General features: G+C 41.2%; 1 protein-coding gene across 10 annotated transcripts in view; it reads right to left on the bottom strand.

The window, feature by feature from the left end:
- Positions 1-24,282, bottom strand: part of TNS3 (tensin 3) — a 282,694-nt gene that overhangs the window by 174,686 nt on the left and 83,726 nt on the right. For 8 of the 10 annotated variants that reach the window (XM_080382108.1, XM_080382101.1, XM_080382105.1 and 5 more), the window contains exon 2: positions 8,775-8,819. The exons of 1 other annotated variant lie outside the window; for it this stretch is intronic. In XM_080382108.1, coding sequence (XP_080238234.1) covers positions 8,775-8,819 — 45 coding nt within the window. Of the gene's footprint in view, positions 1-8,774; positions 8,820-11,782; positions 23,840-24,282 lie in introns of those variants that run through there. One more of the 10 variants, XM_080382109.1, reaches the window with a different exon arrangement.

The raw sequence follows: 24,282 nt of genomic DNA on the forward strand, positions 1-24,282 counted from the left end.
TTACTCGTGATTACTTCTGTCACCTCTTCACTTCCTCTCCTCCCATCTCTTACACAAAGTCTGCACAGCAAAAGCCCCATGGATTTCTGCACAATTACTTAGAGCTCCCATGAAGAAATGAAAGAATAAAATCCCACCAGGTTACCTGCAGTTCCCCACAACCAGCATTGCTGAAGCATGTACTGATGAGACAGGACTGCCCAGAATACATCAGTTAGTATTACTGACAACAACATACTTCAGAGCTTTTCTCTTCCCTCCTCATACTAAAGAGCATTTTTAACTTTCCTACTCCTCAACCAGTGTTCCACATTTGCTGCATGCTTCACTTCCAGGAAAATATTTAAGAGTGCCTACCATGCATACAGGCCAAGTAATAGGATATTATCCATCTACCCTCTAAAATGGCTTTCAGAACAAGCTAACCAAAACTTTGTAGTAAAAGCAGCTATGAAAAAAGTCTCACTCATACAAGGACAAAATGAACACACAATGAAGGATCTTCCAGAAATAGCTACACCGTAACACATGAGACTCTCTGCAGCTCTTCCATATAAGAGTAATTTCTTGGAAAACGTACTGTTGCTTCAAAAGCAGCACAGTATTTTATCCAATGACAATAACTGAACATTATCACAAATATTTAAGTGCATACACAACTACCAACAGTGAATACATACATTTTGCAGAACCCATGCTACGTGACAAGAACACAAGACAGTGGCATAAAAAATGAAAAACACCCAAGGGTTTTTACACAGACTGAAATAAGGCATTTCTGGCTGTTTTGCTCACATTCAGAGATTACTGCTATAGCGACAGACATAGCACAAATATATATATATATTTACACACACTCTAAACAAATAGCTAGTTATACTGCTATTGCTATCATTTACTATTACAAAATAACTTCAGAGTGATTGCAAAGACAAGAGAGTATTTGTTAGACAAGCCATTTACTCCCGATTCATTCAAGGCACTTCACAGAAAGAGAAACAAGCAGCCCAAGCTAGAGAAGAGAGATCTGACTTCAGCCCCTGCAGCCGGATCTGGTGATACCTCTCCCAGCAGTCTGCTCCTGACTTGTGGCTCAAGTGAGGGCACACAGAGATGTCGGTGAGGAAAAAAATGTCTCATGGAACCAGCTGAGTAAAGTTCATGTCAAGAGGAAAAATAAAACCTATGAGGTACAAAATTGCCTTACTGCATGAGCTTAAGGGGCCAAAGAATAATAGAAAATGACAGAAAACAGAGTATTTTCCCCCCCTTATTTAAAACATTTGGTGCTATAATCTCAAGCGGTAGAAGCCTTTGTAGTTTCTTATGACAAAAGAAAGCAGGGGTCTTCATTGTTTTAATAAGATACTCTGCCTAGGTACTAGGGTTTCAAAGCTATATGTTTCTCTAAAAACTAAAAAGGCAGTTTCTGTCCCAGTGACATACAGGACTTGCACAGATCTAAAGACAGAGACCAGTTATGTGCAAAGCACCTACACTCAAGGTTTACTCAGTGCAACAACAGCCAATTGTGGAAAATACAGCTCAAAACCACAAGGTATGCACAACGTCCATCTCAACCACCCAAGCTCTCATCACTGCCTCAAAGGCAGGCACTATTCCAACAGAGCAAGTCAGTCCTGCTCCTCCCATGTCCTGCTCCGTCCATGCCCCTGCTGTACCAGCGATGCTGGAAGGTCCATCCCTGACCCATCCTCTTAAAATCTGGTAAAGCACCTGTTTTCCACTAGTTTTGTCAAACTGCTTTGAACACTGTTGGTACTGTCTACCCCCAACTTTCTGTGGCAGCAAGTTCCAAAAGGTCATACTCCCCATTGTTTCAAGTACCTTCATTTGTTCATTTTAAAGTAAATTCCCATCAGCTGTGACACTTTGTTAAAGTGTCTGCACTGTGGGACTGCATGACTATTTCTGCCTAGTTCAACCTATCCACCATCTTTATGTTTTTGTAAAACCTTTATCATATTCCCCTTAAAGTTTCCATTTCCCAGGATGAAGAGTCCCAGACTTCTCAGTCTCTTCCCAAAAAGCAGCTGTTCCATCCCCTGGACCATTCTGGTCATCCCTTTCCGGACATGCTCTCGTTCTACCATATGCTGAGACCTGATACATAATGCTTCAAAGTTTCAAGTTAACAATTAAAAAGAAAAGATCTCGGGTGTCTAGATCTAGATTTCAAGGCATAGCTGCTCCCAGTTCCAGCTGCCAGAAAAAAACACATCTGTCATGAGCTGTAAGCAAACTTGTACTGGCTCTCACACACAAAGCTTTTCACCTTAACTCTCTCACTTACAGCTCTGAACTAAAAAGTTGAAAGCCAGATAGACACAAGGCAGTGCAAGATGCGACAGAGAAGTAGCAACACACTTAGCCTGCCACAAGGCTCTGGAATGGGGGTCTGCAGCCTCAGTCACCCTACCAAGGGTAGGATGGGAGCCGTGACATAACAGCAACTTCCTTGCACTCTAACAAGAGACAGGATCTATGCCTCATGTGCTGGTCTTTCATACCACCTAACATTTACATTTGTCATTTGTGGACGGTTCACCTTGGAGGAGGTCCATCATCTAGATCATCAACTGCATGTGCCCTCTTGCAAGTTTTAAATTCTTGAGACAAAGCGGTATCAGCCACAGGATACAGATGTAATAATAAAAGAGTAAAGCGTTTGCAAAAGACTCATCAACAGGTAAATCTCTCTCCCCACTTTAAAGTTTGAGGCTGGCTACCTCAAACAACATACAGGAACTTTTTCATACCTGCTGTTTTCCCAGACAGTTTCAAGTTCTTCCCCTTATGATCTGGCTGAGATTTCAGTCCATAAAAAAACCATGTCCAGGTCTGTCTAGAGGTGGGTAACACCTGCTGTAGAAAAACAGCACCCAAGTGGGTCTGAATGCACACTCATTAGCATCCCAACACTCCTTCCAGCAGGATGCAGGCAGAGCAGCACACCTGCTGCAGCAAGGTGAGGTGGCTGCCTTTCTCTGGCCAAATCCTTACTGCTCTCCTTCATCCAAACCCCCCTAGGAATCCATTCCCTGCAGAGAGCAATGGTTCATCCCCTCTCCTCCCAGCAGGAACACACAGAGGAGCCTGCAGTCCACTCCTCACCCATAATGTAAAATAGCAGCAGCTCTCATACTTTTCCATTTCATCAGTTCTCTGCATTTCTGTCTCAACACCTTCATTTCTCCACTGCACATGAATCTGCATTGGTGGAAAAGCAATTAGGAGACAGCTGGAAAGTCCACTAAAACAATCGTTACTCCAGACACTGGAAAACTTGTCGTCCTCATCTCGCTGGAAGACAGGCACTTTGTTCTGTGTGGGAAAACACTGTACAAAGGAAATGCCTGAAAGCAGCAAAGGACTATGTGCATCATGAAAGCTCAATGTTTGTCAATGGCTTTTTTCTTTTTTTGTTAAATGAACTGGCCTTGACATCTCTGAGGCTACAGCGCTGCTTTTATTACATGAAGACTGGAACTCCCACATATTCAGAGCCAGACATCTGAAGACTAGAATTCACGTCTTTAAATAACAGGGGGGAATAGGCTATTTCTGAATATACCTGGTTACCCTCAGTTCACAGGAAAAAAAAAAGTTGAAGGGCATAACAAAAGTAAAAATTCAGAGAGATCAGTTGTCTACCCCTGAAATACCAACAGTTAAATTTTACCGTTTTTTTAAAATCATCTTCACCTGGAACCTCTAATCAAACCTCTTCCCACTGCAGATGAATTCTTGCAGATATACAGAAACATCAAGCAAAGTACATGCTTCTGTGCATATTTCCTTCCACTGTCTGGATAGTCCCTAATGAGCCTGTTTACAAAAGCAGGAGATGCACAAAGGACTGCAGTGATGTACAACCAAAGCCTCCTATGACATGATGCACTTAGTTATAAGGCCAAATACCAAAAAGCTACCAAAAGCCATGTATTGTAGTAAACAATTTCTGGCATGAAAAGAAAGAATTATATGAAAAAAAAAAAAAAAAGACCAGGAAAGTTACAAAAATCTGCAAAGCAAGTGGAGAAAGGGAGAGAAGAAGCAAAAGAAGAGGTCAGACCCAGATCAGATCAAATACGGACAGCAGCTGTTGTTTGCCAGAACACTGATCAGGAAAAACAGCTGAGAGGGATGAAAGCGTACATCAGTAGATCAGTCACTGAGAAATGGAAGAAATATTAATAATATTAACACAGTGAATAATTTCAGTAAATCCATACAGGCTAATTTTGCTACACAGCATGAGCTTTCCCTCTTACCCTCACAATCCTGCTTGAGGCAGGCGTGCTACACTAACACATATTCAATTTGGCATTTTTAAGTCCATGCAGGTACTCTGTTGTCACTACCTTCCAAATACACCTTTCTTTCCCTGGCCCATCCTCCAGAGAGAGCCAGCATCCAGGCTAGAAATACACAGAAGTAAGCTGCTAGTTGCACACTTCTCATACACCTGTGTTTAGCAGCTGCTCTACTAAGGAGGCACACACACTGAAAGTGCATCTGTCAGGGAAGTTACCAGTCATCAGTCAGGCTCTGCCTTCTGCAACATCACTACGTTACATCTTCAAGTAGTAGAAATTAACATGCTTTCCAAGTCTGTGTGGAAGTCTCATTAAAGGCAATGCAGCAGGATGGAAAACTGGCAAACTCAGTCCTGTTCCCTCCTTTCCACACACACATCCTTACTTAACCACTCCACTTCAACCCTATCAGCATGGCTCTTGCAACCTACTGACACAGTAAAACGACCACATGAAGCCTACCTGGCCATTGTGCTTTGAAAGGCTAGAGTTACACTAAGCAGGGAACACACTGAAGACCAGCACCTGTGGCTGGAACATCCTCCCTCAATTCCTATGCTCCCCACCCCAAAGTCTGTACTTCAATGTATTCCCCTTGGCCAGAAGCAATGGGATTACAAACGCTCCTGGTTCAGTATGCAAACAGCTCTAGTTAACCATGCAATCCCATACAGATGACTACCTGCACAAATGATAGCAACTGGTATAGAATGCAGCACTCTCTTGTATCCTTAACTATTTCCTCATTTTATAAAGTTATCTTACTTCATGTAGTTCAAACTGTTCCAAACAGTAATCTAAAACAGTATCTTTTGTGTAACATCTTAAAATAGGCACAGGTTTTGCACTTCATTAAACCTCAGGATCCAAAATCTTTTGCTTACAAAATTTTGTATTTGATGATTTAAGAAGCGAGGGAGAACCCAATATGAACGTAAAGATCTTCATTGTGCACTTTTGGGTAGCTCTTCATTTCTTTCATAACATCTAGTTTCACTTTTTTGCTGCTATTTTACTGAAGCTTTACCATTTCTTTCTGTCAAGTTATAATCAAATATTTTCAGAAACAGAAGCAAAGTAATACTACACAGACTTCTACAAAAGTTTTTATAGGATAATGTAAGTGCCACTCCAAAATTCAAAAATGTTTATTCAACAATCCTGCTCCACAATGTAATTTCATTACTTTTCGGACAGCAGACAACTTGTGGTTAACCATTTATTTCATATTTTCCTGGTGTTCCTTTGTGGTCTTGTCAGGCGAGACTACGGAAACACAAGCTGATGAAAAACACTATTTCCAACCGTTGATTTTGCATACCTTCTATATATTTTCCTCAGATATTACAAGATTAGTTCTACTGACTGTTCTCTCAAAGTCTTTATTGTGTGGTAACAGCATACTAAATCATAAAATCTCAGTCATATTCCCTTATTGCTACTAACCACAGATGATATTGTACAGAGTCCATGCTCACCTAAGCCCTAACAGGCAAATCTGAGGAAACTCTGAGAGTTCAAAGGCTAGTACTAGGTAGGTTTTTACTTTTACTGAAGAACGTGAACCACAGACACAAACAAAAAGCAAGAAAAAAAAAACACTCCAAGCAACAGTACCAAAACTTCCTGGTTAAAACTGTAATTCGTATGACAATAAAATTTTTATGATGCACAAGTATTTAAAAAAACATTAAGGAAGAAACAAGGTTAGCCTGATGGCAACAGATAGATCGCTCACTGCTGCAAACAGAAAAATAAGGCTCCTCTTCTGATCTTTGCACTGCCTCCAGCTCTAACCATCTTTCCCATCTCTGGTACCCAGATCAGAACCATGTAAACCAGGCTCTGGCAGATAGGCCTACCATAAGACGCAGTCACACTTTTCCACACAGAAAGAGAAAGTGCTTGCCATGTCAGATTCAAACTTTGCCTTTATTTGAGAGAGGAACTCACAGTAAATGTATTAATTATATAGCATTCAGTTCTGATGTTCAGCCTGCACCTCTGAGAATAAGAAAAATCCAACAGCAAAGCATGCCATGTTACAGTAAAAGAATGAGTCTACAGCAAGCTAGTAATCATAATTATACCTACTTCTGCTGAACTGCAGATTTTTATTCCTACAAAATTTTGAATCAAGTTACCCTTACCTCCACCTTATTATTGTAACCATTTTCAAAGTCACTTCAGCTACAGCCTGGAGATAGGAAAATACCCTTGCCTGCCTGTCCGAATGGTCTCCACCTTTCTGATGAGCTATTCCCATTCAAACATTAACCTCTAGAAGGAATATGAGAAAATAGCCAGCTTGACAAATGACATCAATTCCGGTCACCGACTCGTACAGGCTGCTGCTAACGGGGAGGCCTGTGTGCTCCCACTCAGCCAGGAAAGGATTTGTTGCTACCAGCCTGAGGCTTGGAGCTACAATTCCTCTCCTCTGTCATGTGGATGAACCAGGATAATACAAAATGGCTTAAGCACAAGGATCACATTCAGCTGCAAGATCTAAAGCGCTTGTGGAAATGGAAATCAAACACAATAGACATTTATAAAGTTATTATACAGTGCCTGCTCTGTAGCTGATTAACTTGCTCACTCACCCAAGGACGAATAGTTGAACTATTACATTGAGAAAAACAATTACATAAAATGCAACTATTACTCAACTCAACCAACCTGCTCGTTCCTTGTAGCTCAAAATAAGTACGCACTTTCAAGCTCCAAATGACTACCCTAGTTATTTCCCTGGCACTAAAATCATGATCTCTTATCACAGTGAGTTAAGAAAAACTCACTAAAATGTATGTTGACCTTTACTTTCATGCTCCTTTTTAAATGCCCAAAGAATCCACTTGAAACCCTAAATTCTTCCTTTGAACGATCAAGAAGCTCCACAAACCTATACTCTTCCTATCAAATACTCTCCAATCTTGCCAGTATCACTTCATCAGCGTTCTTCCATTTCCATTCCCATTTGTTGTACCAAGGGTACTCTCATATTAGCACACTGAGAAAGAACTCTGCTCTCTCCCCATTCCCTCAAAACAATGCCAGTTGCCTTTAAGGTCTTCACAATTTTTACTCCCTTGTAGCTTAGGTTTCTTTTCTTGCACTTTCAGAGGACATAATTCATTATCACAAGTTACTGCTCCCTCTGCCCCAACGAAAAAAAAGAAAACATTCCTAGAACAGAATCTTCAAATAAAGCAGATTTCTAGATCACAGCAATTTAAAAAAGTGACAGTCCCATGGTACACTTCCCAAAACCTAAAATAATTTCACGGGAATCTACAACAAAATAGAAGTGAAACTAGACAACACTCATTTGAAAGGCTTATGCTGTTTCTGACATCCAATCATTCCAGTATGTCCTTCATTATTACAGCACACATCATGTAGCCTAGAAATATTGCTACTGAAATCAAAGAAAACTTCTGAAGTATCTTCACTACCTGGACATGATTGATTGCAGGTCTGCTGACAAAGCAGGTCTGTTGACAAGGCAGGTCTGTTGGCTGGTATTTTTATAAATGTTGTGAGGAGAAAACATAAATACTCTTTTTTCAAGACTTGAGGTGAATCTCTCAATGTTTATTAATGCAGAAGGGATAATCTTTCAGAAGAAAGCTACCAAGTCTCAGTCTAACCAAAAATACTAGTCAGTAGGTATTCACCACTCAGCAGATTTCACTCAAAACGCCTGGACGGTCAGTTTTTTACTCTTTCAAGATCTCTGAGCTGGCAAAGCAGGCTTCTTTACAAGCAGCAAGTCATTTGGCAAAACCAAGCAACTAGGAGAGTAAACAGTGATACCACAGCACCAGGCAAATACAACGTGCAAGCATCCAGTTAGTGATTCAAGAATTGTATGGTGGCTTTTTAATATTATATGATTTTCTCCATATAGTGCAGTTCAGGGCAGGAAAATCTGTACAATTTTCAGTCTGCTTTTGTTGTTCAACCTGACAGTATATATCAGTGTAGCCCTTTCTCTCTCCTTTACAGCAAATGTATAATTTCCAAATGAGAACCTGTTTTCCCACAAACACATAAAACCTTACTGATCAAACCACAGTCAGAACATAACACCGTTCTCCCAGGCAAGAGAGTACACAAGAGAAAGGGAACAAGAGAAAGAGCTGCCTCTTGCTAACATTCTTTCAGCAAAAATTTATAATCCCTTAATTTTGCCATTCAAACAAACCTGATGCCTCCAGCCATAAAAAGCCTAGTGTCTGTATGCTTGTTTTATTTGTTAATTTTCATTACACACAAGGCTTTAAGGCAATAAAATTGTTTACAGGCTGCAACCCTCAGCAGCAGAGAAACCACAAGGAATTCACAGATGTGATTATCTTCTTCCAAGTTAAAATCATTATTTCAGAAACATCAGCATATAAAATGGGTTGAATTGCTGAGGAATGAACATACCTTGGTTTGTCCACCAGCCAACTCTCCAGACGAACTGTTGTCAGCCTGGTTTAAACAAAGGGTTGCTTTAATTAGTGAAATATTACTAACTGACAGGGCAAATTCCAAAAATACTTCACTACAATTAGAAACCTTTTCCTCCCCCATTAAAACAATTTTTAAATAGCATTTAACCCCTATGTGGCCACATGGGTGTGCTATAAGTATACCCATTTCTCCTCTGTACATCAAACAATGGTTAAATAAGCAAAAAACTTTTTTTCCCAAAGCATCTGAAAAATCTTCCCAATATTATTACCAGAGGATCAAGACAACATTTCATTTCAGTCCTGCTTCAGATCCCACTGGGACTGAATCTCTTCCAGTCTAGCTCTGCTTTGAGCTTAACTGGGGGAGAGGGGCGAGGCATAAAGGAAAGCAAACAAGTGTTCAAACCAATTTTCAGTTCAGGTTAAATTCAATTCACAGCTTATTACTATACCGACTGTAGTTGTCATCTTCCCCTTGCTGCAATTAATTTTCCACCTTTTCACTTTCTAGAAGTGGTTCATTTATTCTTTCACCACCTTGAGCAACCCAACAGGCCACAGTTCAGCATGTGCCCATGAGACTCCAACCCATCCCCACACAGCCACCAGCACGTAGTGTTTACACATGGTAGGGACTTTAACAGTGGAAATCAAAATTTACTGCTGACAGAACAGGTAGTAAGACATCAATACCAGTGCAGATCTTTTTAGACAAAGAAATATCATTTTGCAAGTAAATAAAGGGTAGAGCTTAGTATTTTTTTTTCTTAGAACAAGTGAATAAAATCCTTTAAAGTTAAGCCAAACCAAACTCTAGGTTTTAGTAACCTGAACTACTGTAGTCTATACACTAAAGCACAACAAATGAATCTTTTCCATGCAAAACATGTGCATATACACAAGATATTAATTGTGTAATACACGTACAACAACACACAGATGCCCTTTTTGTTCTCACTGCTTGCATGTGCAGACAGATGCCTTCAGACTAAATAAAATGTCTTGTCATAATGACATTTTGCAGAAAATTTAAGACATTTCTGTTACTCTGCCTCTTTGGAGGATGGCTGTGTTTTTAACTGTCTCTCTGTAACTGAATGTAGTCACAGAGGCATCCTCCATGACAAGGTGAGGACTGCTCATAGACTTCTTGGTTTATGTGAGGTATTCCCCAAACATAAGGCTCCCTGAACCAAGATTAAGATTTGATTTGTGCAACTCTGTGCTCCAGAGACCCCAGGAAAGGCGATTCTGCAAGTTCACATAAGTGAAAAATTCTTGCAGAATCACACCACCTGGAATTTACTCTTACACTTAGAGGTGTCCAACTCATGCCATTATTTAAGCAGCCATGACTTCAAGCATTACAGTCAACACGAGCTTGTATAGCTTAAAACTTACAGCAGTGCTTACATCATGACCTATGCTATGACTTCACTGTTGACTGATCTATCTAAATCTAGAAGCAAATACTTCCACAGAAACAACATGCAATCATCCTTCAAGGATCTCCAAAGATCCTCAACTACTAAGTCCCAAAATCTAACACAGTTCTCAAAGTCATTTTTGCAGCTATTACATAGTTAATTTTCTTCCACTCACTGAACTTGCTTTAGTCATCAGCTTCCTTTATTCAAGAGACATTTGTTAAGAAAGCAATTCAATCATTAGGAACCACTTAATACTCCTGTAAAACAGTGGGATTTGTGGATTATTTTTTTTTAACACTGCAGTATCACCTATGAAGGTCAAATGCAAGACCTCTCAGACATTTTAAAAAAAAAAAATAAATAAAAAAAACCCACCAAACATGCTTTACTTGGTTTACTCAAATTTAGCCTCAATTACACAAACTCCTGCCAGCACAGGCCCAGCCACCAGCAGGTCACAAAAAGTCACCTTGACTTTAGGGGGATTAAATCACCCCCAGAGTTGCTTTGAAAAAGGCTTCTGTGAGGTAGGTGAGAAGAGCCCTTGTACTCTTTCATGAGGACCCCAAAGCAGCCAGAGTGAGCCACCAACTACAAAAGCAGAGAGATAAGGGAATAGTGTTGCATGTAATCAAAACTGAGGAATGACTGCAATTATTCAACCTGGAACGTGGCCAGACCCCTTGGTCAATCACACATGAACAAAATTCTGTGAGACATTAAAATAATCAGACGGAACTGCAACACTCCAAGCCAAAGCAAGCCCCTAAAAATCTTTAAATGTATGTATAAGCAACACAGGAGAAAATGCCACTAAATAAATACTATAAGCTAATGCCAGGACTCTGTCTGTTACGTGCTGCTATTTTCAATCTTTAAAAAAAAAATAAAAGCTTCACTTGTGGCATGATATACCCTCACAGAGATGAAAAATTCCAAACAACACTTGCACATACTCAAACCTTTCCAAAGTGTCTTCTGGGGTGGGGGAAGAGGTAGGAGATCAAATATCTCTGTAACCTGACCAGTGCTACTTTACCTGCAGGATAAGCACCTAGGCAGAATTCTGAGAAAATCCATTGGGAAGAAAATCCTGATACTTTTGGAAAATCTTGAATTAAAAGAGCAACTTGAGAGAAGGCAGGGCAATAAGAGTTCAACAGAACACAAGTTTAACAATCTTTAAAGAAGTCTGATTAAGAAACAGCATAATATTTGATATTGCCAAACCCTTGCCTGCTTTCAGGTCACAAATATATGCAATTGTTCCTACTGGTATTTAAGATGTCTGAAGTTGTAATAAACAAGAAAACCTGATGATATTGTGACCGTGCTTAACTATTGTGGATTATCGATGAAGAAAAGTTTCCTAAACTCACTGAGGCTTCTATACAGTCCACATCCTACAGACAACCACCCTGTTATACCCTGAGGCACAGAAGAGGCTGACAGCGCTACTGAGCAATTTTACTTCCCTCATCCTGCAGAAGATGTGGTGTTCTGGAGGCAAACACAGATGGATTAGCAGTGAATTCTTCAAGACTCATACCTTAAATAGGAGTTGCGTAGCCCTGCTTCCCATCTACATTTTTCTTGCATTCTCTCTATCTAGTCTGGAACTCCAGCTCAGCAGACAGAGAAATGTCTTCCTGCAGGCAAGAATGAACAATCTCTCCCCAATTACAGAGCCATGTGTGGGCTATGAGCAATTTTCCAAACATAAAAGGAAGGAGGGAATTTGCTATCCATATATTAACAAGCTAAAACAAGCCAACCTGCAGATGGAAAGGATCAAAGTGTCTGTTTGAGTCACTTCAAAATTAATCCCCTCCAGGAATGTTCACCACCTTCCCCCCCGCCCCCCAAGCCCCAACACACACACACACTACGTCCCCCCAGTTCCTCCCAGAGTAAAAAGTCAAGCTCAAAGAATGCAATCTCTTTTAGATTAATATGATACTCCCCGTAATACACACACCCTCCTTGTCTCTTTGAAAGACTGTTCTTCCCCCTTCCCCCTCAATACCCAGACATGCACATGCATTAGCTGAGAGACAATTCTATCCCCATTGTCTATCAAATGTGATACTATGCTTCATCAGAAAGATTCCCTACAGGTCCAGGTTGGAAATGGCACCTGCACCACACAGAGACAGGACTGTCCTTTCCCAACGCTAAAAAGAGCAAAAGTAATATTAATTATCTGTAATACAGATTCTTTGAAGCAAATTTGCTTTGTAAACAGGAAAAAGTGAACGTGAGAAGCTAAAGATATTAGGAAAAGCAAATATATGCATTATGACAGGTAGTTCTTCCACTGTGTGCAGGATATTATTCACATGTAGTCTGCCACCGCTCAACTGTATTTTACACAATACCTTAGATATCAAAAGGTTATCTGGGATGTCAAACTCATCTACATCTTTCACTTAGGCAAGCTGAAAACTATCATGATTTGGAAAGGGCCTGGGGGGTTGAGGGTGGGGGAATATCCTTTTTCTGTTAAACTATGGATAAAAAAAGCTACATTCTTCCCATAAAAGCCTGAAGAAGCTCAGTGTTAGTATAAAAGGCCCAGTTTTGTTCCTACAGAAGCAGAAAAATTCCCATTTTTTGCAAAAAGTGTTAGAAACAGGAAACCTAGCAGCTGATGGGGCTGGTAAAAGCTACAGCAGTAACATTAATAGAGCCAGTTCTCACCACATCTGAACACTGGCCAGAGTAAGGAGGCAATGCTGCTGGGAGTTCACAAGCAAATCTATCCTGCTATCACCCACGTTACCACATACAGAATGATGTGGCTCACCGACAAGCACCATCAGTTGCTGCAACAACTCATGAAACACCACAAGTTGTGCCAGGCAGCGTTATGAGGAAGTGATGGACTGGGAACAGGGGCTTTACTTCCAAATCCCACCCGCTAAATCCATCCTTGCGCTTTGAAGTCCTCTCATTTCATTACTGCTCACAAGTTTGCCACTGACACCTTTGTGCAGAGGCTATACACAAAATTAGATAAAATGGAGCTAAGACACAAACCATTCCAGCTACCATTCCGCCATTTGGATCCTGGTGATGACAAAAGCTCCCTGTCTCACCCACAGGGCTCTGGGGAAACGTGGGCAAATGGCTTCAGTTTTCCATGCAGCTAAGCACCACCTCTAAAAGGGAGATACCAGTTTTTATAAGGCTGGGATGGCACACGGCTAAGTAACTTTGAGAAGGAACATAAACTGTCCAGATGCCATAGTAACGTATAATACAACATAAGGAAAGGAAGGCAAATATAGTTGTGCATGAACATACTTGAAATGTCAGCAGTAATCCAGTTTCGCTACACTTATAAAAGAAAGATAGCAATAAAGGAGGTACTCAGAGGACTGGTTTCTAAAACTATGGCACATATTTGGAAGCACTGTTGTGTATATGAACACCAGAATTAATAGAAGAAAAGGTCTAGGGGTTTTGTTCATTTGGTGTTTTGGGGTCTTGGGAGTTTTTTTGGTGAGCTATTATCTTTCTCTTTCCCCTTTAGAAAGTCATTTGGTTAGGTAACAAATTTGTATATAACTACTCATCATTAGTCAGTAATCTTGTGACAACATGGGTAACTAATAGAATAAAGCACACCTTAAAAAAAAATTATTCAACTACAAATAATGAAGAGAAATACAAAAGGCATCTATACCAGGAGGTGAAGTATAGACCATATAGCCAAATAATATGCTATTCTTCAGAGTATCCTACTTAAGTCTGTATGTGTAAAGTTCATCTGTCATTGCCCCTCTCCCCTTTTATTCATTGCACATACATCACCCTAAAAACTAAAGCTTGATTCCTAGCAAGAGACAACCAGAAGAGCCAAAACACAACCAAGAAACACTCTTTTTACTCCTGAAGTACAGAACAGTCTGGGTTAAATGGCACATAACTCAAGTCTTCCAATTCTTAATCTCCATCAACAACACAAAGGCATGTCACATGTAGTAGACTCTGTGGCCCCAAAGTGATCAACCACTGCATTTTACAGGAACTCTACATTCAAACATATGCAGGTTGAAAATACCAACCCAGAAATGCTCTCTCCTGTCTTCTCTAGGCCTTTTCATACTGCCTTTCAGCAGGACTATTTTAATTTTTCTTCTGCTTTCCCACTGACCACCTCTCTCTTGAATACAGGTTTTTTTGTTGAACGTGGCTCAGCAATCATTATGATACTCTAGGAAACCGTGTGTGCCTCTAGGCAACATGCCTAAATCTGCAAAATCCTCAGCTTGTATTCTTGTAACATAAGAACATCAGTTGAATTCATGCTTTTCCCAATCATTCAATTTCTTCATTAACTAATGGATTCACCTACATCTGAAATACTTCATTATATCAGTCATATCGCACTTAAGTTGTGCTCAACCTTCATGTACACTTTTCTTTTAGGACGTGCGGGAGAACTTCAGTTCTGAAATAAAGTCAGAGTTAGCTGAAATTCCCAAATCTATTAGCACATACAGCAGATTTCATGGCCATGGTAAACAAATAAAAAGTGCTGCCCAATCTGGTGTCATTAAGAAATAAACGAGGCAAGCTCACTACTCTTCTGAGAGCTGTCAAAAGATAGTTAATGACTCATAGGAAAACCTTGACTTGCTCTACACACATGCTTCATTTCCCTCACCACTTCAAGTACAACGAAGTGAGAAATTCTGCGGTGCTTGAACACTCCTACTCTATTTTTGAAGTGTTTTTCCCTTTCAGCTCTACAGGTCTTCAGAGCACTTATTCATTAGGGAACAACTACAGATAACTGTAACAGCACCTGCATGGGTAAGCCTAAGCAAGAGAACCAAACCACCCAAAAACGTTAATACAGGCAATGATCCCTCTACAAGCAAACCTGTAGAAGCATTCATTTCCTTGAAAGACTCAAAGGCAAAAGAAATTGTTCTAGGATGCCCAGGAAAGACATGCACGATACTCTGAATAAAAGCTGAAAGCAAAGGAATACGACTCAAAGCTCAGAAGGACCATAGAGAAAGAGAAAATTATTTTCTCACTGGCAAGGGTCTGATTCTCAAGAGCTACAAGGCCCTCCAAAGCTCTCATTTCTTCCTAAACCCCAAGCTTTAAAGGCAGTACGAGGGCTTGCTGCCTGTGAAGAGCTTGCCCACCCCTGCCAGCTGCACTGCCCAGCTCCCCACGCAGTCCACTGCAACAGCACCCACCCCGGAGCAGCAACAGGCATCGCTGTGCAGGGGGCACCTGAGAACCTGAGGTTGTTTTGCAAGAGGTGGGAACAATTATCGCCTCCTCAATGGCAAACAATGGATCCCAGTGAGGCTCAGCATCAAACTGTCTCACTGCATATCATTTTACATTTCAAGCTACCTTACTGATGACAATATCAGCATGAGTCAGTGACATGGGGAACAAACATGTAAAGTCTGCTTTGCTTGAATTTCAGTCCTGTGCTCCAAGAATTACTTACCACATTCTTTAAATACAAAATAAAACCCAATCAAAAAAATATGTTAAAAGGCAGAAAAGCCATTACTTATGTTTCGTATCAGCTCAGCATAACCATGTTTTCTATCAAGCAGAATAATTATATTTTCATAAAAATCTCACACCTGCAGAGAACACATTTTCACTTAAAAGCACACAGATAAGGCACTAGCCAGCTCAACTGGGTGTTCATATGAAGTACTAATTGTTAAACTAGGGATGACAAGGTGCCTTCCCCTCCTCAAATGAGCACAAGCCATTAAAAAACAGTTCTCAGAGATGCTTCTGATTATTTATCAGTTCCTTCTGGCAACACATTTCTTTAACCACATGAACACTGACTATGCTGATACTGTTATCTTAAACTAGACTATGAATCAAGTTCCAGTCCTGGTTTTCCCCAGAAGTACTGTTCTGTACTTGCAGAGTTGAGATGTCACAATTGAACACAGCCACTCTTTCTCCAATTAGTTCCCAAATTTTCTTTCTTGGAGCAGCACACCGTCTCCTGCAGGCCATAATCAAAGCTGGGGTGCCTTACAACCTAGTGCCTTTTCAGGAAAGGTCAGCTTGCTGACACGCTTTATACCCCTAAAGTACAAAAAGAATGGCTATTACCTCTTCAGGACAGAACAAGCATCTGCATTTCAAAATAAAACTTAGAGTAACGACACACAGACACACAGGAAACAGTCAAAGTATTTCAGTTACATAGAAACAAAAAGTCAAAACTGCATTTCTAAAAATTATCATTTTCTCTTCACACAGCAGTGAGCAGGGATTTGACAAAAGAATACTCAGAACAAAAGCCAAAATATTTTGGCATTCTGCCCTTGTGCTTCCTGGGGGATGGAGTTCTAGCTGGCTTCTGGCGTAATTCCCCTAGAGATTAGTATCTTTAGCAAGAACTACAAATCCCAAAACTTCAGTTCCAATGATAAACTCACTGTGCTTTCACAACTTGGAGAGAAGTCCAGCACTTACCAAGAAAAAAAAATAAATTAAAAAATCACAAATGAAGCATAGCCCACGAAGCAGCACAGAAGTAAAAGCAAAATACTAGATTGAAAACACAAAAATTTTAGAGCCTCAAACGGCAAGAACTCTATGGAAGAAGGCTGTTTCCAGCAAGAATTAAACCTGTTTCTTCCCCTGCCCTATCATCAAGCATCATGAAACACATACATGATTTAATATAGACAAACAATTCTTAACATAAGATTAAAGCCTACACACAGAATCACAGAATGGTCAGGGCTGGAAGGGACCTCTGGAGACCATCTAGTCCAACCCCAAGTATGCTTTTGTACAGCGGACAGACAAAGAAGTGGCAGGATAGCTCCAAAATACTTCCAAGTAACCACGGTATATAAAACAGAAAGAAATAAGACAAGTAAAGGAATATTGGCATCCATAAAAATACTGAAAATAAAAAGCTCTCCAGATAATGCCGAACAGCTGGAGTCAGGCTACAGCAAGGCCACTGCTGCATTATCTGCTGAACCGGAACACTTGCAAGGTTACAAAAAGAAGAAAACATGGAAGTCTTTTTGAAAACGACTATAAAATCATTGCCAGTCACTTCTTTCCAGAGTCATAACTTATAAAGTGGAAGAGCCTTGCCAGTATTTACTTGTCACATTTTACTTGCAGATTGAAGATGCACTTCTAACGCAGGTGTATTACTGATATTTGAAAAATACAATTTTGCTTTCAACAAACCATAATCAAAGAGCAAGAGCAGCTAAGATACAAAAGCAGTTTCTTAGATGCTTATAAACACACAAAATGCTCAAGAAAATCCAGTATTTGAACCAGGAGAAAGCAGAGAGGAATTTTAACAAGACTAATAACAGTCTCAGTGTTTTGACTGAAACCTACTAATCTAAAAATTTATTACTTAAAATCCAGTCTACTACTAAAAATCTACATCCTCCCCCTGATTTTGATCTTAAACACCCTAATCTATTGAAACCATCACTGGAAATGCCAGGCTTCCCAGAAGCGGCAGTAATAAGTCATAAATTGTGCTTGAATTCTCATCTTCCAAATCAAGTCCATCTCAGCTGAAAATAATTCTGAAGGCTGAGAGTTGCTGGTAACGGCAATAATAAGTGAATGACTGCAAAAAAGATAGCACACCTCAGGAAAGGCTTATTTTTAATTAGTGAGATATCTTGTGTTCGTAAGGAAGTGTTTTCACAAGTTTTTCAAACACAAATTAAAGTGATTACATACTAAAATCAGCAGCAATGAATTTAACCATAGACCTAGCCAGGTTCCAGGCTCTCACTTCTTGACCACAGCAACAGGCTGTGTGTTTATGAACTAAAAATCAGATAACAACTCCTTCATCAAAACCAAAGGGAATAGGCTGTTACCGAAATCCAGGCAGCTAAAGTTTCTTCACACATATAATTAAAAAAGGTAAATTACCATAACCTGGCAGAAGTACAATGTCAACAATTCGTAAGAAATTACATTTGGATTGCAAACACTACAGAAAGGCTCAGATACACCAGGTAAACAAAACCTAACACATATGTTCAGGAAATCACATGGTCCCAGATGTACAAGAACACAATACCCACAAAGATGTTCTTTGCTCTCGTAGTTAGAATTTCCAGGACACCAATTGCTAGGAAAGCATCCTGTAACAAGCTGCTGCATCCTGTAACAAACCGCTATCACCTATTAATCCTTAAAGCCAGACAAAATGAAAGCTTGGATGCATGCAAGTTGTGTTTTCATGACTAATTCCTTTACAATTTGGGGAGAACTCATAGAAGGCTGTGGAACACAGATCACATCTTCCTCTTCACTAGCCCCAGGAAGGGCAGAAAACAAGGACACCCACAACATGGCACAGAGCCTGGCCCTGCTAGAGCTAGGCATTACAAGCCACTCCACCTCCAAAAGAAACCTCTAATGGAATAATCCGTTAGCTTGTGGTTGGTATCCAAGACCCAGGAACACTGGAGCCACAGCTGGCTATGGCACCTCTCAAGTCTCTCCCGGTACAGCAGTTCCACTCCACATTATAGCACGGAAGCAGGGAGTCTGCACACACAGCATACGGAGGGAAGACCACAGGACCTCTGAGCCAGGACCCACCCCTGTGATGTGGAAGGCTCAGCTTCAAGACCCTGCTCTCCTTTGTTTCCATACTGCAGGTGAGGGCCCCAAACAGTGCTACAGCATCTGACTTGTTCCTGACTCTGTGAATACTGGATTATTTACTACAATAGTCTAGTCTCAGATCCCAAAGCCAACCTTTCCCCCCTCCCTCCGTCCCAGTGGGATGCCCTCAGTTCCTCCAACTACCAACTTTTCTGCCCAATAGCAACAAGTCATCTCTGCTGGCCACTACAAACCCAGCCACTGTCCTGAATCAGGAGGACTTACCGCGAGCCAGCACAGAGGACTGAGCTACCAACACTGCAGCGGCCAGAGGACAGGAAGAAGAGGAGGCAGCCACTCCGCAAGGACAAGAAGCAACAGCAGCAACCTGACACTGACCAGCAGGCTGTAAGGAGGTGCAGAACATAGCACACAGCTGTCTGGCCCTTCTCATCCCCTCCAGAGAAAAAGTGGCAAGCCAGATGGAAGTGTCCCCTGGGCGACTTTCAGCTGCACCCACCTGCTGAATTACTAAAACAGAGATACAGAAACCTGAGGGGCAGGGAGGGGAAAGCCTCAAAATACATTAATTGGGATGAATACGGGTGATTAGGACATAAAAGTGTCCTAAGTTAGCAATCAAAAAGACTTGCAAAAACTGAAGTTCTTGTCTGAGGTATTTTCATGCTGAAAGACAGAAGGTGCAACGTGCTTTATTGTTTTACTGGTGCAAAGAAACACTGCTAGAGAAAGTATTTTTGCAGAGACCCTCATATCCAACAAGACAATATTATGCAAATGTAAATAGCCCTCATCACAATACACACTAGTGGCTTCTTTTTTCACCTTACCCTCTCAAGTAAGTTTTGGTAGTACTGGCGCAGAAAAGTGGCAAGTATAGAAAGACCTATGGAAGAAGGAAGTCAACCCATTTTACTTCAACTAAGACAACAGCTGTAAATACACTTTTATTGACCAGCAGGAATATGCTTACAAAGCATATTGGTTTTGATGTCTCCAAAATATGAGAAATGGTAGGCAAGGGACAAGAGGGCAGGATGGTATGCTGAAAGTTTTACATATGGTCTACTGATTTTTTTTCAACACCAGGAAGAAATACAAATGCACTTCCACTGCAAGATTCTACAGTTTACCCAAATAAAATTATCTCCTTCAAGGAAAAAAAAAATACAGCATTTTAATTGGAAGTAAAAACATATGTCTGCAGGTTAAGGTCATCATCACTCACTTTTTCACTCTGTCCACAAGCACACAGCAGTGGGAAGCAGGGGAAAATGACCTCAACTCCACATTTTTTTATTCGTTTCTGTGGTTAAGACTTAAAAGATATCCCCACCACCTTTGTCTTTCAGTAAATCAACATCAGCCTTAAGATTAGGCAAAAAAGCTAAGCTCTGGAAGTGCCTCCAGAACATGTAAACCTAATAGACTGCTCTCCAAACACAACCATTCTCTTTCTCATTCCCCCAAATCACAATTAAGTACATTCCTAAATGGATTAACATCCTCTTTCTGCCATCCCCAAAGCTAAGAGAGTGTCTATGTAGCTTAAGGAACTACAGAGACATAACAGCATCTTCCCTTCCTCTGTCTCCAAGGCTGCTGAATTTCCTCAGATCTTTCCCAGTGGCATGTACTGGAAGCAGGCTGCACCAACACACCTGTCCACTAGATTACTGCAAATCAATCTGTCACTTTATGCCTCAAGCAATTCATTATCTCAATTCTGTTATCACACAGGTCTGTACCCGCAGGGTAATTAGATAGTAGCGTGGGCAAGGGGGGGGGGGGGGGGGGAGAAAAGAAAAGAACAACAACAAAAAAAAAAAAACAGATGAACATTTAGTCCCTGTGAGGCAAGGCAGTGTTAATTTCCTATCACTGGCAGATCACTACAACAGACCCTGCAGGCTATGGAAATTCTGCCTTAATATATCAAGCACAGCACAGCTATACCCCCCTCCTGAACTTTAATAAGTCCTGAGTGTGCAAGTCCAGTTATATTCTTAAATTATACAAAAAAAAATTAGCAACTTTAAAAGCACAGTTATACTGTGAAATATATGAATACAGGAGACTACCAAATCCAGTGGGGGGTGGGAAAGAGAGAGGGGGCGCTTACACGCACAATGTACGTTACCGTTATCATCACAGACTCTCCCACACTGCCATAAAGATAGTTTAAATGTAAGAAAACCCCCTCCCTCGTTTATCAGCTGTAGCTTATTATGTTCATTCTGCCATTCCAAGCACAGGGCTAAAGGATTAATTTTAAAAGCCAAAACAAGTACAACGAAGTAGGTTCCTGTCAAGAGGGCCAGGAGTGCACCAAGAAGCAGGGCAGCAGCCTGCTCTCTCCCCAGGTGTGAAACACCAGCTTCCAGGCTGGTTTTCTGAAACTCAGTTTTCATTCATCATCAAATGGCAGGCTGTACTTTGGAGACATTGGCCTGGCAAAACCTTAATAGCTTTGACATTTCCAGGATGGTTGCTTCCCCCTACCTTATCCTCTACCCCTCATGAAAATAATTTGCTGCTGAACACCTGCAAATACTTACATGCAAATCCCTGTTACAGACCACTGTGTAAGAAACAAGCATGGACCAAAGTGACTTTCAGAGAGGCTGTACCTGGCTTGCTCCCCTTCCAGCCACAAAGATACTAAGGCCTGGAGAAGGGGGGTGGGGGGAGGGAAGACACCAAACCCAAAAACTAAACCAAACCACAACCCAAAATAACCCCAAGCCCCCCCAAAAAATACCCCACACCAACCAAAAACAAGGCTGAACCACTAATTGCCCCCCATCTCTCCTATCACACACATCTTCCTCCATGACCGGCATCTCCCTCAAGAGGGATTTTCCATGAGAAGGTTCTTCAGCAGCAGCTCAGGTGTGCAGTTGATACAGAGACTCTGGTTCTGATTTGGCACCTTCTGGTTACCTTCAGCCCTGCATTCAAGCCCCCTGTATGGCAGGCAGAGGAGCTCAAGTTAACTTGACCTGCAAAGGTGGCTCTTTTCTAGGCTTCACTTCTGTGCTGCTGGTCAGTCTGAGCCCACCAATCCACCGTAGGGATGAAAAAGCCTGACATTTCTGAGCAGTAAACAACAGGAATTGCTCCACTGTGTCATTTCACTCCAGCAATACATTTCCGTTCTTAAACCATCAAGGTGAGGTAAACTAGTACCTTACTTAACGACTGGATAAACACTTCCACTGTGATCTTCCCAACTTTACTCAATGACTCAGCAGTCCGAATTAGTAATCAGACTACCCGTGCAATATTTTAGCTTGCACTTAAAGGGCAAAAGTGTGGCAAAGCCACTACCTAGAGTCATACATAGCATTTTTCACACAATGACCAATGCTAATGTACAAGCTGTGTCAATACCTCTGGTTTTTCTCCACCCAAATAAATAAAGCTGTACACTTTTGACAAGGTTTATGAAGCTGATGGATAAGACACATTCAGCACTCATTACTACATCAGGAACTGTACATTCTCAACAGCTACTCAGTAAGGATGGAGAGATTGTTCCAGCATGCAAATGAGTTAACAATTTGATTCTTAACTGGCAGCCAGAAAAACACAACTAGAAATTCTCACTATGAATAAAACAGGACTCTAAGCCCTAAAATTAAATGCCTAACCAACCATCATGATTCTTGTAGTATGCTTAGTGACTTCTGCATTAATTTCCCTGTATTGTAAATGTTTGACCACATTTGGTTTTCCTTCATTACACCTGTTCTGCAATTTTAGCACTGCTTGCTGTTTTGGTTACCACCTCTGTTTTTGTTAAAGAGTATGTTTAGCAGACACACAGGTAATTACACTAATAATGTTTTACTCAAATAACCCTCACTGATCTCTCCAAAATACCACCTCGTTGTAGTCATTTCCAGAGAAAGAAAGTTGGACACAAGAGAGATGAAGAAACTCTCCATCGGTTTTGTCAGACACAAAAGAAATTGCTGTAGTCTGCCAAACTTCTGCACCATTCCACCACCATCTCAGTGGTGCCACATCTTCTGCCAGCCACAGAGCTGACAGTCAAGAGAGAGATAAACCTGAGGGATGGACTCACATGCCACTGCAAGCAGCACAGCCAGAGAAAGAACCCACAATAGGGATTATTATTTTTTTTCCTATGTTCCAGCTATAAATATTTTCTGCATGACCAGGAAACAAGAGCAGACCAAAGAAGGTAATGCCAATGGTAACGATATCCCAAAATACCACAGCTGCTCAGTAAAACAAAGTGTGAACTGCAAAAGGGTATTTGGATTAAATCAGAGATTGCAAGGAACACTTGATTAAACCACTCTAGGCCCGCTGCCCTCTCTAAATAAGCGCTCCCTGTGGCACACATACATCTATGCTAAAATGAAACGGGATTGTTTTCATTTAACTCATGGAAAACTCTGGGAAATGCAGCACTGATTCATGAGCACCTGTACTTCCAACAAATTAAAGAACTAATTAAGCTTCCCAATAAACAGTCAAAGTATCAACTTATTTAGAACAAACCAAAAAAAAACCCTTTTGACTATATAGGATGAGAACCCCGCTGCTTCCAATACTTCAGAGGTTCCATTTCACAGCTTCAAAGTCATCAAGAACTTCATTAGTTTTAGCAAAAGCCCCACTTGGCCTTCTAGACAATAAACCTGACTAACTAGCTGTAGCAGTTTCTTTTAAAAATTAGCCAGCTTAAGACACCTGTGATCAGCCACAGTGTTGAGCAGTGTTCGGAAGTTTCCTATCAAATATCTCAAAAAATAGACCCAAAGCTTCCTTTCTACAGCTACAGTCCTTGTGGCTCCCGCCACTGTTTCATTCCATACCTAGTAAAATGTAAACACTGCTGTTACAAATGTAATGACTACCACCAGGTGCTTCCCAACACAAAAAAAATAAATATAGTATTTAACATGTAAACAGCACTCTTGAAACCCCAAAAAAAAGGAGAGGCGAGGACAGAAAAAAAAAAAGGGGGGGGGAAGAGGAGGGAAAAAAGGGAGGGAAAAAGGGGAGGGGGGGAAGACGAGGGGAAAAGAAGGAGGTAAAAAAAAAAAAAGAGGAGGAGAATAAAAAAAGGAGCGGAAGGGTGTAAAAAAAAAAGGGGGAATAGGGTAAAAGGAGGAGGGGAGGGGGGTGTCCGGAAAGGGGGGGGGGGGGGGAGGGGGGATGTCCAGAAAAGGGGGGGAGGGAGGGTCAGAAAAGAGCGGGAGGGTCAAAAAGTGAGGAGAAAGGTAAAAATAAGGATCGGGGGGGGCGGGGGAAGCGTCAGGTCCCAGAGAGCGCAGCAGTTACCACCTGCCCCCCGCCTAGCAGCGAGACCCCGCGGCCCGGGCCCGGCCCGCACCGGCTGTAGCCCCCGGCGGGCACCGGGACAGCGGCGCG

The sequence above is a fragment of the Falco punctatus genome, assembly GCF_963210335.1.
Source record: "Falco punctatus genome assembly, chromosome: 4".
NCBI lineage: Eukaryota > Metazoa > Chordata > Aves > Falconiformes > Falconidae > Falco > Falco punctatus.